Consider the following 18,240-nt stretch of genomic DNA (forward strand, 5'->3'; position numbering starts at 1 on the left):
GCCCTGAGTTCAATCCCAGGGATCCACACAGTGGAATGAGAGAACCAATTCCAACAGATAAATGTCCTCTGACCTTTGACATACACAAATATATAAAGCCAAGAAGGCATGGGAAAGTCCACAACACGCTGGGTAACGCCAACTAGCAAGCCGTGGAGGGTCACAGGGCTTCTCACACCAGTTGGGTGGTTTGATGCGGAATTCTGGGTAGCAGAAAGAGGTTCGCATACTGCCTAGAAAATAACGGGTCTCTTCCGTGGATTCTCTTCTGGAACCTTTATAGGAAAAACAGAGGTGGTGTCCGGTGGTCACTCACGGACTCTGGGACCAGACCTGCTCCAGCACACTTGCTGTGAGGTGACCTGAGCAGTTCATTTCCTGACACTGTGCTTCTCTGCTCCATTCTAGGGAAATTATCGAAGATTCCCCACTGAGAGCACGATTACACGCGGGGTAAAATCTCAACGGGAACCTCACGCATGATCCCATACAAAACCATCATCCCTCCTGTCTGAAAGTGGAGCATGTCCCCCACAGTTTCACACACAAAGGCCGATTCAATGTTGATTCTAAACAGGCACCATATTCATGAATTTAGGTTTTAGGAGCACAGTAAATGCTGAAGGGGAACTGGAACCCCTCATCTTCGCGAACCACAGCAGGGGCCTGAAACCCTGACAGAATGAACCTTCTGAATGTCATTTTTCTTCTTCACACATTTCATGGATGATGGAGTTTGGTTTGTATTATAATAAATTATTATAAATTTATGAACTGGCCAGATGAGGTGACACAAAACCATAACCCCAAAATTTGGAGGCTGAGACAGGAGTTTGAAGTCAGCCTGGGCTACAGTGAGACTCTTGTTCCAAAAACTAAAATGAAATGAAAACTTGTGAGTTATTTATTTCTAGAACATTCCATGTAATATTTTCAAACTGTGGTTGACTGTAACTGAAACTACACACACACAAAAACTGAAACCACAGAGACCAGTTCCGCCCCACCCCTGCCTCATCCCCTTTCAAAGTGTGAATTAGCGCTAGACAGAGTTTTAAGATCAAGGGTAGATGCATCTGGCCTCCACAGCCATTGGTTTCCTGTGTTTCTTCAGTGCTTTCTTTCCCTTGGGGCCTTTCCATTAGCCCCTTCGAAGCCTCACTGCTGTTGCTAAGTAAACATCAGGAGAGAAAATGGTAAAATGTAAAGCTCAAGCAGCCTGTGAAAGGTAGAAACTGAGATCTACAAGTGGTTTCTTATAACTAGAAGGAAGGATGGAGAGATGGCTCAGTATTTGAGCGATGTTTGTGCTGAAGATCAAGTTTAGTTCCCCCGCATCTATGTCAGGCAGTGCTTAACTAGTACAGCTCCAGTTCTGCAGTAACTGATGCCCTCTGCTGGCTTCTGTGGGCACCTGCACTCACACATGCATATACCTGCCGCTCACATACATTCAATTAAAAAGTAAAATGACTCTTAAAAAAAAAAATAGAAAAGTCTCCGTGGTCCTCTTGCTTTCTTAGCCACATCAAAACTTCATTCTGCTTTTCTCCGCTGGCTTGGAGGAAGAAAGCCCTCCAACTGAGGGCACTGTCAACACAGTGGAAGTGACTGAGCACAGACTTTCTGGAGGGGCACTCTTAACTTTGATCTGTACAAACGTGTGTGTGTGTGTGTGTGTGTGTGTGTGTGTGTGCACGTGCAGTTGCACCCGTGCCACAACCCAAGGTTTTAGGGAGTGGGTATTTTTGAGGGGGTGCTATTAATTTCCTCTAAGCCCAGCCATTATTCTACAAGCAATTGTATTTTTTAAAAGAATTCCACTTCAACTAAATTAATCTGAAGAAATTATTTAATCAGGACCTTTCCAAGAATTTCAACAGGTAAAAGGAAATCAAGATGAGCCTTGACAGCCACTCCACTGAGCAGGAAAGACAGAAGAATCAACAGATAAACTAATAACTAGCTTTTCTACCAGTCCCTCAAACCATTTTTGCTCTCAATCCTCTACTTTTCTTGAATTTCTGCACCTAAGGATTTATCCACAGACTCTAGCAACAGAGCTGAGATACCCTACTACCTCTGAGCACCCAGGACTCCTCTCAGCTTCCACCTTTCAGTGATCTGACATGGCGCGGGGCAGGGAAGATGCTGGGCCCTACCAGCCTGACACCCTTACCTTGAATTTTCCCATGAATGTCTAGCTTTATGGTCTCTGTCACAACTATCTATTGCTGTGTAATGCACAAGCCAGAGATGATCAAATGAGAGTGGCTGTGTCCCAATAAAGCTTTATTGGCAAAGAAAGCCAGCAGGCCAGAATTGGCTGGTAGGTTATATGTTTCTACCCCCTGAATGATATCAAAACATCTCAGCTGCAATAATCCTGGTTCCACAGTCAACATGTTCTCAAAATACAGACATACAGTACATGCCTCCATAACATGTGCTATAACTGTGCTGATCAATTTAGGATCTGTATATTATTATACACATGTGCACATACACGAACATTATTTAGTACAAATTTTTCTCTTTTACCTTTAATGCTTCTTGGCATTTTATAACTTAAGATGGAAAAGAAAAACAGAATTAATAATTTTACCTATATCTTTTTTCTCTATCAAATCCTTACTTATTTGTGCATATTTATCACTGGTGCATGTTCAATGGCCAATACACATGCTATTTGTGCACATTTATCACCGGTGCATGTTCAATAGCCAATATATACTGTAATTCGTCATCTTGGGACTGAACAGAGAATTCTATGCATTCTCAGCATATTTCTTAATTATTCCAGTAATATCCACAGCCAGAAACTGGTAGCAATACTGTCAGAATAAGACCTTCAAATGTCAGAAAAAGATGCCAAGAGATGGGTGGGATGTAGCTCAGTTGGTAGGATGCATGCCTAGCACGCACGTAATCCTGAATTTGATCCCCAGCATGACACAAACTCGACACGGGGGGGGGGGGGGGGCATGTCTATCACCTCATCACTCAGGAGGTCAAGGGATAGATCACAAGTTCAGTCTTGTTCTCTGTTACACAGCGAGTTTGAAGTTAGCCTGGGCTACATGAGACCCTGTCCCTCCCTGTCAAAAGAAGAGATGACAAGAGAGAAAGCAGGGGGTGTAATGGCAGCCATTAGGGGAGGAAGGAGGCTGTGTCAGGTAATTTCTATGGAAACAGAAATTACAAAGCTCACTGGAGTTCCACATGTCTCAGGTCATCCTCGGAGCTTCAAGTCTGCCCCTCTCCTACCAGCCCTCTGATTAAAAACCTTCAAGGCGTAACGAGGAAAGGACCTTGTGACATCAGGATGGAGGAACCCTAAGAAGTTAATGAGGGTCATGATAGCACAAACACACAACTGTCTCAGGAACAGCGACTCGCTACCTAACAGCAAAACAGCCCTAAGAAAAAGCCAACTCACTGGCAGCCTGCACCAACCACAGGACAGAGAACACAACAGAGAAACCATCCAGGCGTCCGCTGCTAGGCTGCAGAGCACACTGCAGCTTTGACCCTCCATGTCTGCACTACCTGGGTTTCCACTGACTCCTCTCCCAGACCCAGCTTAAACCGTACCATCTCTCACATCCTTCTTCTCATCTTCCCCAGCTCTGCATGAAGCTCAGGCAGCATTTCCTCTGCGAAATGTCCTCTGGCTGGGCTTGCCACTGTTTGCTCTGTCCCTGTACACTATGGTGACCTGTGAGTGTGTTTCCCAGCCTCTCTGCTAAGGTCCACGTACAGCAGCAACACGAACCTCACCAAGTTTAACATCGGCCCCAAGGTCTGAGTGTGGGTCACACAAGCCAACAGCAGTTCAGTGTGCGGACCACTGCATAAGAGCACTGAGCTCTGGGAACAGGAGGATCACACGGCCTCGGGCTCAAAGCAGAGCAGTCCTGAGGCACTGGCCAGCAGCTTTTCCTTACTACAGCAAAAGACTTGACCCGAGTACTTACATAGAAATCCTTCTTAAGCTCAGTGGTATGGGGGATCACAGTCCACTATCAATTGATACCATGGTAAGGGGCAGCCAGTGGTACGTGACGGTAGCTTACATAGGAGTAAAGAATCACATGTCATGGGACACACGACACGAAAGAGCACAGGCAGAACCAGGTTTACTCCTTTTGTTACAGACTTCTCAAGAACTGTCAGAAGGTGCTGTGAGAAATAACCTCAAGCCCCCAAAGAACCTCCAACTAGGTCCAACCTCCTAAAGGCTCCCCCTTTCAATAGAGCCCAGGCTTTAACTACCTCCTAAAGGCTCCCCCTTTCAATAGAGCCCAGGCTTTAACCACCTCCTAAAGGCTCCCCCTTCCAATAGCGCCCAGGCTTTAACCACCTCCTAAAGGCTCCATCTCTTCAATCGTCAGGCCTTTAACTTCAATAAACCAGAGAGACACAAACCACATTCACACACAGCACAAACTGGTCCTGGTCTCTGTGAAAACATCTCCAAGTGCCTGACAGAGGCTGAGCGCCCATCGCAGGCAGCTCGTTAGGGCAGGGCCTCTGCTCTTTGTGTAAGGGGCAGCAGCTACAAGGTCTTGTTGACATCTCAGAAGAAGGTCTCTACTGTGCAGATATTTCTCATCCCCATGGAAGAACATCTGCGCTACACAATCCAGAAGGACTTTCGTTGTCAGCAGTTTCTACAAGGGACCATGGCTCATGTGGTACCTATTGATGAAGCTCCTCTCCTTAAACAAAAAAGTTACTTTAATGCTAGATAGTGTTTCTTTGTCCATCTAAAGGAGAGGACTTTTACCAGAAAGGGGAGTAGGTCACTGTTAGAAGACATTGTTAGAAGACAATAAAAATAGCTAGGTGTTGTAGGATACTTGATTGTGTTGTGAAACTCCAAGACTGTAGTAATAAAATTAACCTTGGATTGGGGAAGGGGTACAGAGCCAGTGACTAGCTGAATTAGCCATAGGGCATATGGAGTACCCAGGGAGCTGCTAGAGATAGGCATAGGACATACAGGGAGGGGCTTAGAGGCTCACGGTCCTGTTTTGTTCTGGGACAAGTGGAGAGATACTTGCTGGGTCCCTGCTGGTCACCAGGTTTTTCACCTGAATTATCCATCTCCTGGCTCCCACTCCTCTGTGGACATGCTGAGCTAGAAGTGGCACTCAAACACTGGTCATGAAGTCCATGTTGAGTTTCCAGCAGGACATTCCCTGCTGGAACGGAAGAAAAGTTTCCTAAAGTATCGTGTGTCTGTCAAATGTGGTATATGAGGTGAGCATGACATAGGAGAGCTAGGGACAGTCAAGATGGCTCAGGTGGTAAAGGTGCTGGCCACCAAGCCTGAGGATCTCAGTTTGAGCCCCTGGTCCCACATAATGTATACACACACACACAAACAATGAATAAATAAATAAATCAGATGTAATTTAAAAGGTATATATGAAAGCTATTTGCATAAATGGAGGCATTCAGCCTTGTGCTGAGATGGTGGTGACAGCAGCAAGCACCAACATCACCAGCTTTCACTGCATGCATGCATGGCGTATCAAGACAGCTAGCTACAGCTGCATGCACCCATGGCATACCAAGACAGCTAGCTACAGCTGCATGCATGGCATACCAAGACAGCTAGCTACAGCTGCATGCACCCATGGCATACCAAGACAGCTAGCTACAGCTGCATGCATGGCATACCAAGACAGCTAGCTACAGCTGCATGCACCCATGGCATACCAAGACAGCTAGCTACAGCTGCATGCACGCATGGCATACCAAGACAGCTAGCTACAGCTGCATGCACCCATAGCATACCAAGACAGCTAGCTACAGCTGCATGCACCCATGGCATACCAAGACAGCTAGCTACAGCTGCATGCACCCATAGCATACCAAGACAGCTAGCTACAGCTGCATGCACCCATGGCATACCAAGACAGCTAGCTACAGCTGCATGCACACATGGAGTACCAAGACAGCTAGCTACAGCTGCATGCACGCATGGAGTACCAAGACAGCTAGCTACAGCTGCATGCACCCATGGCATACCAAGACAGCTAGCTACAGCTGCATGCACGCATGGAGTACCAAGACAGCTAGCTAAAGCTGCATGCACACATGGCATACCAAGACAGCTAGCTACAGCTGCACGCACACATGGCATACCAAGACAGCTAGCTACAGCTGCATGCACACATGGCGTACCAAGACAGCTAGCTACAGCTGCATGCACCCATGGCATACCAAGACAGCTAGCTACAGTTGCATGTATGCATGGCATACCAAGACAGCTAGCTACAGCTGTATGCACCCATGGCATGCGGTTCTCCTGATTCTTATTTTTCATTTGTTTGTCTGTCTGAGACTGGGTCTCGTGTATCTTAGGATCTCACATTCACTATGTAGCCAAAGATAACCTCTAACTTCCCATCCTGATCCTCAGTCTTTACTCCAGAATGCTGGGATTCGAAGCATGCACCACCACACCCAGGTCAAGTGGTGTGAAAGCCTAGGAATAGAAACCAAAGCTTCACACACAGTAGGCAAGAACCCAATCAGCTGAGCTATATCCCTGTCCCCAGCTCTTTTCCTGTTACATTTAACAGACAATCACACCGTGCTGTGGGCACTGTTACCACTACCTTCATTTTACAGGCAATGAAGCAGTTTTGGAGAAACTGAAAAGTCAGCATCCACAACAGGGCAGGGCTGGACTGGAGCCCCAGTCACTGGATGCCTGTTTCTGATCATCCTTCTATGCAACTGTGCTTCCCCGCACATGGGTGAGACGTAGCACATGTTGGAGGTGGGAGAACCACAAGGTCTTCCCGCATCCCAACACAGCAGATGGAGCAAGGGAAAGCTGATGAAAAAATGCTGTCATTCTGTCTTCTCTCCCTCCATCCCAACTAAAGCTTTGTAACAACAGTGGGGGCGGGGGGGAGGCCCGTCCAGGCAGACTGCAAATGTCTCACAAATTTAGCAACGGAGGAAGAACGATGAAACCCAAGATTTGACTTAGAACCGTGGTGATGGACCCCATTGATGCCAAGAGTCTCGGTCCCTCACTGCCACACTCACAGTGAAAATGGGCGAGGGAATGCGGCTGGTACTTGTGCTTGGCAAAAAAAAAAAATAGATATTACAAGATAGTTTCCTTCCTTATTCCCAGTTCCCATTGGAAAACACAGTAGACAGCGCCCAGCTGCACATTTCCCCATCTCCTTCCTCACAGACAAGTTCTGTTCAAGCTGCAGCTCTCACAGCGGTCCTCTGCTGACACTCGGGCAGCCTGCTCAGTGCTCGACCTTCCAAACGCTGTGACCTTCGAGTGCAGGTGCCTCGCACTGTGGTGACCCCCACCATAAAGTTATTTCATTGCTACCGTTATGAATCATAATGTAAATATTTCTGGAAATAGGTTTGCCAAAGGAGTCATGAGCCACAGGATGAGAACCACTGGACTAAATAAAGAAAAAGTCTGCTTTCAATGTAACAGTAACACTACTGCTTGGGCTATATTGTGGGCTCCAGACCAGCCAAGGCTACATGGTGAAACCCTGTTTAAAAAAAAAAATTATAACTAACCTACAAGCAAACGATAAGACAGAATTAGTAACTTTTTAAAAAATCCTCCATCAAAGACTTTGATGAAACACCTTAAATCAAACTTATGTAGTGAGTATGTGTGTTTGTGTGTGTTTTAAATAATACATTCTGAGTAAGTTAAAATGTTTTCATTTCAGACCCACAGGGTGAGAAGAAGCTCACTTAAAATTAAAAGTACAGTGGAGCCCAGATGTGGGTTCAAGTCTGTAATCCCTAGCACTGGGGAGGCTGAGACGGGAGGCTAGCAAGGCTAGCCTAAGCTACAAATCATAGACTATGTCTCAAAACAAAAGCAACAAAGCAAACCAGGTCTAGTGAAAAGTTCCTACTTGCAAGATATCTGCTTTGCTGTTTGGGGAGCAGTAGCTCGGCTCGGTGAAAACCGCCATCCTTTGAAGCCTAGGCATTTCTCATTCGCTAACACACTCAATTCTCCATCACAACTAGACTGTGATTCGCTAATTTCAACCTTCACTACGGGCGTCAAGAAACTATGAGGCATACGCCCTTAAACATCTGATTGCTAGGCATCTGATTGCTGGCCCAAGTTCACAGGGCAAACTAGCTTGCTTCCTGAAGCAGAACACCTGGATCCCACAACAGCAAGAAAGCTACGAGGCTTACTTAGTTCTTGAGTTGAATTCCTCAAAGACAAATTAACGGAACACACGTGTTTCTCCTTCCATTCTTCCGTATTTTAAGAAAAAATTTCCTCTACTTTCTTTTTACCAGAGAAAATTCTTAATAAATCTTGAAAGACATCAGTAACTCATTTCGAAGACTGAGGCTTTGGAAGGATAGGCAGAGAAGGATCGGTGAGCAGAGTTTGGTCTGAAATTTTGAAGTTCCTGCACAGCGCGACACTTAAGACTACACTGTCTGTAAATAACAAAAGCTCCGGGAATGGCACAAAGCAAAGCGCCACACAAGGACCCGGCAAGGGTGCAGCAGGCTGTGTTAGGGTCACAAAAGGCTGCCCAGGCAGCAGGCGAGCCAGAGTCTCAACCATGCAAGTGCCAGGCTCGTTGCTGCCTCAGATGCATTAGTTCCCTAAGCCACCTATGGTGGGTGAGCCACCGCTCGAAAGCAGCAGAGAAACACTGGGCACTCCTAGGAGGGCAGAAAGTGAGCAGAGAATGCGGTGTCTGGGAGGGAAGGGACAACGCAGCGGGGGATGGGGTGGGGAGGATCGGGCCAAGGCGCAGGGCAAAGGCTGCAGATAAAGCCTTGGGAAGCGAAAAGAAGCGGGGAAGAGAGCAGCCGCTGGTCGCGAGGTGACCACCCGGAGCGCGCAGCCGGGGCAGAGAGTCGGAAGAGTGGTGTCACCTGTATTGTTTGAAAAGCTGATCCGACTCCCTGAAGCCGTTGTTGAGCAGCATGTTGATGCCAGCCAGGGCCAGCTCTGCGTCCTGCAGGGGCGCCGCCGCCGCCGCCGCCGCGTCCGACTCGATTTCATCCCTCCGCTGCGGCCGCTGCTGCTCCGAGCCGGCCATGGGCGCACGAGGCTCCGCGCGGGCCGAGGCGAGGTGCGGGAGGCGGCTGCAGCGGCCCGCGCTCCCCGAGCCCCGCTCCGACCTGCCGGGAGCCGAGCACAGCAGCCGGCAGGGGGCGGGGAGGGACGCGGAGGCGGAGCCGCCGCCCGGCTGCGGCGCGGGGAACGTGGGCGTCCGGCCGCCCCCACCCGCCGCCCAGGATTACTCAGCAGCCGGCTCGCGGCCACCCCAGCCGTTTCGGGTGTCTGCGCCCGCTTCGATCCAGCGTCTCCCGAGCCGCCTCCGCTTCCCGCAGCTCCTCCAGGCCCCGGAATCAGCTCCAGCGGCCCCCGGACCAGGGTCCAGGCTGCTGACACCCACGCGAGGCCCCAAGGCCCAATCCTCCCAGGATAGGGTGGACCGCGGACGCACTGGGAGGGCGGGGGAGCTTGACTCGGGGTCAGAGAACTCCTGGTCCTCTGCGACAGAGCGCGGCAGGACTCCCAGGTGGCTTTGGCTTGGGCTTCAGTGTCAGAACCCTTGGGAGTCACCCCCAACTTCGCCCCGACCGGGGCCGCCCACTAGGCTTAAGGCAGCCAATCCCCGAGCAGGTGGGCAGTGGGGGCGTGGCCTCAAGCATCTGGACCACTTGCTAGGGCCCACCACCAACATGAGCGCCAAGGAGAGACGAGGGTCCCTTTGCCACATAGCTAAATATTTAAAAGTATTAAGAAGTAAGCTATTAAGGTGTGTTTTAGCATCTTGACTTGCCTGTCAGTGAAACGAAAAAAAAAAGCTGTGGTTTTTATGTAAGCAAATGTCAGCAAAATGCCGAAGGTGATAATTTAATCAGAGTGCAGTCTCACTTCTGATGGTGAGCTGCTGGTGCCTGTGCGCACCATTTAGACACAAAAAAGAAATCAGTTTATGGGTTTTCAAAATGTTATCATCTTTACTTTAGCAGTTAAACAATACTGTTAAAGGAAGATTATGTCAAATGGACTGCCTTCCTGCCTTAGAGCTCATTCACTTCAATTAGAAGAAACTTCCCTGCTGAATGGCTTTACACATTAAATCCATTCATACACAGGATCTAGACATTGCCACAAATATAACATCCAACACTATAGTGAGCTTAGACAAAGTATCACACAAACTCGCGGTATGCGTTAGTCGCATTGTTCTCTGTAGGATTCCTTACAAGACTAACTCCTCTCATTTTCATCCATAAAATTTAAGAGTAGCGCCAGTAGCTGTCATCTCTCAGCTGGTAGACTTCTCTTTCTCCTTTCTTATAGGACTCATGATGCTAGTCAGGCTGACCTGGAATTCCTGGCCTCCCAGCTAGCTAAGACGACAGGCCCACGCCTCAAGTCTAGCTATTCGGTACCACTGTTGTAAAAATCAAGCTAATTCGTTGTTTGAGGCAGAGTTTTACTCTGTAGCCCAGACTGGCCTTGAACTCCCTGCAATCCTCCTGCCTCAGCCTCTGGCCTGCTGGGATTACAATTTAAAATAACACGCCTGGCTAACTAATTCTTAACAATAGCTGAAATTAAAAAATTGGAATTACTAAAATAAAAATAATGTGTCTCTGCCTGGATATGGTTCCATCTAGTTAGAAATCATGGCATTCAAGCTAAGGTCTTTACAAACTGACCCTGTGATTTTTCTAATCCAATGCTCTGAACTAGAGTCACCTGCTTTAATGGCATTCAAACTGTAACCTCATTTTTGGGGTACTGTAATGATATATTTCTAGGGGACCTGAATGGCATCCTTGTTAAGAATGGATGCTGAGGGCTACACATCCCACTGAGAGCAGATCCCATATGACACAGGGCCAGGGTCTCTTTAAGAAATTTATGTGTATTCACATTTTGGTGGACAAGCCATCAGGAGGTCTTAGGATGGTACTGCCCACTGCATCCACTGAGACCCCTGACCTCACAGCATCTGCTGCAGCCCCTGCTGCCGGCCTCTCCATGTGCTTTCCGCTTGCAGGCTGCTGGGGCTTTGGGGCCCACGGAGCATCCACCCCAAGTCCCTGCACAACCTAGGCAACAGGGAGGTGAGACAGCTGCTCCTCTCCCACCTGGTAAGGGGACAGAGCACAGTCTTCTGTGCATTTACAGCTGGGGAAAGAGGGGGGGGGCTAAAAAAGAACTTTGAAGATATTTGTGACACCATAGGCATTGTTAACAAGTTGGATTTGGGGCCTTGCAACTGATAGGGAATCAGAAAAGACAAAGTAATTTCTGTGGGGCTAGTTCTATCTCAAGGGCCCACCACAGTGGGTTAACAAACTTCAGGACAGCTGTCCAGCTCCCCAGCATAGACAGAGGAAGGGATCTAGAGAGAGGGTGAAGTCCATAGTGTAACATACCTCACACATATGCAATTGTGGGATTTAATCAGATATAAAATAATTCAGCTAGTTTTTGAGTTATAAATGGATACTTGAAAGCATCTGCTCAGTAGTGAGTGATAAGAAAAGGATTCAAAAGAGATGGCTGGGGCACAGCAATAGGGAGCTTGCTCCCCATGCCTGACACGGAGGTCCAATCCTCAATACTACCCAGAGCAAAGGGATTCAAAGGTGGCTCCCAAACCCCAAGAGAATGTTGATGCAGCTACGACTGGCAATGACACACCCAGCCACATCTCACCTAGCAGATGGGGAGGATGGCTGACTGCTACCTTTGATAGATAATGAGCCCAGGTCACGGTGGCTTTAAAAGGTCATGATGTCTACTACATTGAAAGGGGAGGGAAATCTGGGCTACTAATGCCCTCACTATCTCCCACTCGACAATGTGGGACCCAATGCACTCTACAGCAAAACTAAGTCTTCAGTGCACTTGCCTAGGATTTACCCAAGTATGTCCTTCAGCAGCTGAGGGGGTAGAAGGACAGCTACAACAGGAGGAAACAGCTCGTCTCTCTTACAAACTCCTATGCTATGCAGATAGCCAATATTTTATAGTGCTGCGTCTCTCTCGTTAGAGAAATGAAACTGCAAGTGTATTTCACCACACACACTGCTGCGGTATCTTTATTGCAAACAATAGAAAACCCTGACCCAATTTGCCTTAGAGGAGCAAATTTACTGGCTCATGTGGGGGTTTCCAGAATGAGGCTATATCCAGAGCTTCAAGCCTGTGACCAACACCCAGCTTTTCACTCCACCCTCGCCTCTGCCATCTGGGTGCTTAGTGGCTCTATTCCATAGAACCTACATCATCAGCACGGACAAGTTCCCCAGAGATGCACAGAGTCCTCCTTTCAGTTAGCCTTCCACAATCTATCTATTTCAGACCCTCTTGGCAGCCATAGATACCTGCAGCTCACACAGGATCACATACAAAAGAGGTGATTCTGGGGAAGAGGCATAGGAGGCAATGGCCGAAACCTCAGGTAATGACCATCAATGTCTCCTTCTTCTATGAGAGAATGTCAGGACTGCTCTAATTAAGATGGCAATGGCTGTTACAACTGGAAGACAGCATTCTACAAAAGTACCTTAAGAAAATGTAATTGTTTTTTGGATACTTTTAAAACGATTCTTTGCTAAAGTTAACAATAGAAACAGTGTGTCTTTGTCTACAGTCAGTTTCTCAAACATCTGGAATTCCAAGGAAAGTAGAAGGATGCATAGCTCTTTTACTATGGGCTGACAGTAAAATTGGGTGAGCTGCTCTTAATTAGAAGGTGAGTGAGCTCGAGGTCTAGTGTGAAACTATGCCGCAGACCTTTTCTTTTTCTTCTCACAAGTGGTAGCAATTAGCTTGCCTCTGAGGAAGGGAGTGTGTGGTGCCCCATGGGAGTTTCTCTAGCGCAGTGGGTGCAGTGGTTTGAAAGAAAATGGCCCCCATAGGGAGTGACGCTATTTATTAGGAGGTGTGGCTTTCTTGGAAGAAGTATGTCACAGTGGGGATGGGCTTTGAAGTCTTCTTTACTCTTGCTCAAGGTATGCTCAGTGTGACACAGTTCACTTCCTGCTGCCTGAGGATCTATCTAGATGTAGAACTCTCAGCTCCTTCTCCAGCTCCATGTCAGCCTGCATACCATAGGCCATGATGATAACAGACTAAACCTCTGAACTATAAACCAGCCCCCTACTAAATGTTTTCTTTTATAAGAGTTGTTGTAGTCATGGTGACTTTTCACAGCAACAGAAACCCCAACTGAGACAGAAGTTGATACTAAAAACTAGGGTATTGCTGTGATAGGTCTGACCGTGCTTTTGTTTGGAGGAATTTGGACTTTGGAAGTTTGGGTTAGGAGAGCAGTAGGATTGCCTTAAGCACTGCTTAATGAGCCACAGTAGTAGGAGCATGGAAGATTTGAACTGTGGGGGCCTGGCTTAAGATGTTTTAGAGGAGAAGAATTTTAGTATGCTGCCTAGATAGCATTCTTGTGATATTTTGGTGAAGAATGTAGCTGCTTTTGGCCCTTGTCTGAAGAGTCTGCCTGAAGCCAAAGTGAAGAGATTTGGATTAATTCCATTGGCAAAGGAAATTTCAAAATAGCTTATTATAGATTCTGTTGTGTGGTTACTAGTATTTATGCTTATAACGACATATAAAGAAAAGGAGCAAGCTGAGCAAGGAAAAATACAAAATGTACAATTTGAGGAGAAAAGGGGACCAGGGAGTGGAATGCTAAGTCCTGTGTTCAAGGAGATGAAAAGAGTGAAGAATGGAATAAAGGAAGTAGTGACCTCAGGGCAAGACCCTATCCAGCTAAGCTTCCAACTTATAAAAAGGAATTAAACTTGTGAAAAGGAATTAAAGAACAGTTTAGGTCCAGGTGTGGTTGTATATGCCTTTAATCCCAGCACTCAGGAGATCTCTGAGTTTTAGGCCAGTCTGGTCTACAGAGTGAATTCCAGAACAGTCCAGTTTAGGCAGTGAAGGACATAAAGCTGTTGAAGATATAATTAAACAAGGAGACCATGTTCCAGTCCCAGTAAGCAACAGACCTTGGCAGCTTTGGCCACATGGTTCTGGCTTTAGAGCCAAGAATAGATGAAAGAAATTATGGAATCTTCCTCCATGATTACGTAAAGCTGTTGATGCCAGGCATATGACAGGGATGTCCCTGCATGGAGGCCCAAAGAGGCCATTACGTAAAGCTGTGACGGTAAAACCTGAATTGCCTTGGAGACCCCAAGATGTTGAAGATGCCAGAGCCACAAGAAACCTCCTGAGGAGATCGGCTAACAGGGACCGAAACCAGCCCAAGAGAAAGAAACAAGCGTGTTGCAGTCAACAAAGCTGAAAGGAGTTGGAGATCTGAAGCTCATTTTGCAGTAGACATGGAGATGCAGAGTTTGGAGTTTGCCAAGCTGGTTTTGGTCTTGCTTTGGTCCAGTGTTCCCTTCCCTATGTTCTGGAATGGTAATGTATATCCTGTGTCACTGTATGTTGGAAATACGTGATCTGTTTTTTGATTTTGATTTTACAGGGGATTACAGGTAAGAGAGTGCATGAATCTCAGAAGAGACTTTAAACTTTAGAATTTTAAATAAATTTGAGACTCTTATAGACTATGGAAACTTTTGAAGTTGGACTGAATGCATTTTTTGCATTATGATATGACTACAAGCCTTTGGAAACCAGGGAGTAGAATGTGATAGTTTGAAAGAAAATGCCCCCGAAAGGGAGTGGCAATATTATGAGGCTTTGTTTTGTTGGAGTAGGTGTGACCTTGTTGGAGGAAGTGTGACACTGTAGGGGTGGGCTTTGAGGTCTCCTTTGCTCAAACTACATTCACTTCCTGTTGCCTGCGGATCAAGATGTACAACTCTCAGCTCTTTCTCCAGTACCATGTCTGCCTGCAGGCCACCCACCATGATGATAATGAACTAAATCTCTGAAACTGTAAGTCACCCCAATTAAATGCTTTCCTTTTTAAGAGTTTCCATGGTTATGAAGTCTCTTCATAGCAATAGAAACCCTAAAACAGTGGGTATCAACCTTACTAATGCTGCAACCCTTTAATACAGTTATTTTATAATGATCCCAACCATAAAATTATTTTTGTTATTACTTCATAACTATAATTTTGCTACTGTTATGAATCATGATATAAATATTTTTGGAGCTAGAGATTTGTCAAAGGGGTCGAGACCCACAAGTTGGGAACCACTGCTCAAGTTGGATATAAGCCACTCAAGCTGCCCTGCGGAGCACAGAAATGACTACAGGGCAGGAAGTCGTTCCTTCCAGACATCTCCTTATGTGCCTGTCCCCAAATGGAATATATGAAGGACGTTATCAGGGCTAAATGAGGTGCTTATTAGGAGCCACATTCTATCACTCTATATTCATACAAACTGGAAGAGACCTGTGCCCTTGCTCCAGCTGGCACAGTCCCCTCGAGAGGTCAATAGTCAGGCTAGGACACTTCATTTCCAGCTCTCAAATGGCGTGCCTTTGAGGGGAAACAGTGTCTCCTTTTACTTTTCAAATAATATCTCACACATATTCTCTTCTACTCCCCAATGTATGTCTGTCTTCGCTTTAAGCCATCTCTTCTGTTTCCATCACTATTGTGTTCCATCTATTTTCTGTCCTGGGAGAGAAGACTGTCACTGGTTTCAAGATCTGGGTCTGCCAAGTCTCCAGGAAGGGAGCCACTCTGGCTCCATGGATGAGGTGGGTGTCAAAAGAAACAGTATGCTCCATTCACTGCCGGGGTGGGCTCACTGCAGGGGTGGGCTCACTGCAGGGGTGGGCTTTCTCATTCACTGCAGGGGTGGACTCACTGCAGGGGTGGGCTTTCTCATTCACTGCAGGGGTGGGCTCACTGCAGGGGTGGGCTTTCTCATTCACTGCAGGGGTGGGCTTTCTCATTCACTGCAGGGGTGGGCTTTCTCATTCACTGCAGGGGTGGGCTTTCTCATTCACTGCAGGGGTGGGCTTTCTCCATTCACTGCAGGGGTGGGCCACCTGGGAATAAGGGCATTTTATTAAACATGGGCATCTTTTATTTGGTTTGATTTGGTCTGCTTGGAATTATTTGCGTTGGTGGAGAGGCAACACTTTCTTTTGTGGATGTGGGGAATGGCCCCTCCCCCAACCCCTCTCTCTAATCAGAATCCCCCCACCCTTTTTTCAGGTAAGAGGAGATTTGTGTTGGTATTTAAGTGTTCATTTAAGATGTGACCACACAGGTGAATTTATTTGGAGTGAAAGCAATAGCAATTCTTCTCAGAGTGGAATTGGTTCCAAATCTCTAGGTGTAGTCAGATCTTCTGGGAGAGTCCAGAGCTTGCGGGCGTTCAACACTGGAAAAACTGATTCATATACTGTATGATAAAGATGAGGGCTATAGGATAGGAGGTTAAACATGGGCCACGACCCCGACTTGCAGTGTGTTTGTTTTATCTCAGCTCTCTCAGCTTCCATTTCCTCACGTGGAATATGAAGACAACCAGTCGCCTTCAAGGCAAGAAAAAAAAAGCAGGCAGAGGGCTTGTGAAGATGTTTTTTTGAGCTAATGCCAAGTTGCATGACAGAAAACACACCTTGAATGCCAATTCTTGGGATGCTGAGGCAGGAGAACCTTGAGTTTGACTCCACCTTGGGCTCCAGCGAGACCCTGTCTAAGAAAGGAACGAGAAGTATAGTGCTGAGACAGTTAGCATCGTCTCTAAGCAGGTCCACAAAAGGCCCTTGCTAATGCTAAGATCTGTTCACATCTGTGCCCGTCACCAGTACAATCTTAAAATATCCAGCACAAAGAAAAGTCTGTGAATTTGAAAGACCAGATGCATCATCTGGAGATGATTAGCTCAAGCTGTCTCTAACAAACAGCAGAGGTTTGTTATTAATGTAGCCTAAAGAAGGTGCACTGATTTGCCTCAGCATGTAATACACACACTCGAGCACACACACGCACACACACACACACATGCACACACACACACACACGTTCCAGCATCTTCATCTGGATTTGAGCAGCCCCTGCTTCCATAATCCATTAATATGTTCTTTCTTTTTTCTTTCTGAAGACAGGGAGAATGCCTGTGTCCCAGGAAGGCCTCAGACCTGTCAGGCAGTTGAGGATGACCTTGAATTTCTCATTCTCCAGCCTCCACCCCCAAAGTGCTGTGATATAGGATTGTGCCATCCTTAGATTTTTATTGGTACTGAGGATTAAAGTTGGGGCACCAAACATTCAGCTACCAGTGACCTATGTGTCTATCCCCATGATTGTTTTGTACTCTCTCTGAAGGGTCTGGTAAAGAATGGGTACCACTTGGTGGAAGGTTACTAACTTAGTGGTGCGGGATCAGTGGGCCTCGTGGATGCTGGGCAGGCTGCTACCACTGTGCTGTGTGAGGACAGTTTGTTGTTGAGGCAGTACCAAAGAGGAATAATTCAAAGAAGGAAATGTGGTGTTTTCTTTTTTTTCATGGTTTCAGAAGGATGAATGTTTACACTAACTGGCTTCCTCCCCCCTCTCTTTTCCTCTACCTGCCCCTCCCCCACTGAGCCTGCTGGGTGTGTCAGCCATATTCAAGGACGGTCTCCCTGATACTCTTATTTGGAAATATCCTCACAGGTGCACCCAGCAGTGAGCTATACTAACTGCCTGGGCAGCTCTCAATCCCATCATGCTGATAATTGAGATTAACCACAAATATGCCAACATATTTTGCAGCAACTGCCTTCTCACTGTAAGGAAAGACACATTGCAATACCACCTCATTCATGACCCACCTGTGATTTTTTTTTTCTGGCTAGCAATCCAAGTGTCTCAGCATGGATTCTGTGCCGCTGAATTCTCTATGGCGGCTCATTTTATCTCTACTAGCAGCAAATGCAGTGCTACCAGAACAAATGCATGGAAATCCTGCAGCAGAGGAGCTGCCCTTTGCTCTTCATCAGGTGTTCCCAGTACGTCGGGAACAGGGATAATTGCTAGCAAAACTGAGACAGTTCCCGTTAGATCCTTACCTAGGAAAGCTCACTACCAAAGAGGCAGATGTAGCTATATACTCATTCATCACAAAATACAAAATATGTCATAAAAGATCCGAGTACCAAGTTGGTCAGAATTTTATATCCACGCATACTTCCAACAATGGAGATGTGTTCTCAGAAGTTCTCATTCTTGGTCAAGTACACTTACAAGATCCTGGTTCTTACTACACACC

General features: G+C 46.8%; 1 protein-coding gene across 2 annotated transcripts in view; it reads right to left on the reverse strand.

The window, feature by feature from the left end:
• Positions 1–9,589, reverse strand: part of Ttc39c (tetratricopeptide repeat domain 39C) — a 94,209-nt gene extending 84,620 nt beyond the window's left edge. For both annotated transcript variants that reach the window (XM_041660119.1, XM_041660118.1), the window contains exon 1: positions 8,926–9,589. In XM_041660119.1, coding sequence (XP_041516053.1) covers positions 8,926–9,092 — 167 coding nt within the window. In that variant the 5' untranslated portion in view covers positions 9,093–9,589. The remainder of the gene's footprint in view (positions 1–8,925) is intronic.
• Positions 9,590–18,240: the final 8,651 nt, after the last annotated feature.

Source organism: Microtus oregoni, unplaced genomic scaffold (genome assembly GCF_018167655.1).
Source record: "Microtus oregoni isolate MIOR12 unplaced genomic scaffold, Mior012 000011F_ref0000422, whole genome shotgun sequence".
NCBI classification, from domain to species: domain Eukaryota; kingdom Metazoa; phylum Chordata; class Mammalia; order Rodentia; family Cricetidae; genus Microtus; species Microtus oregoni.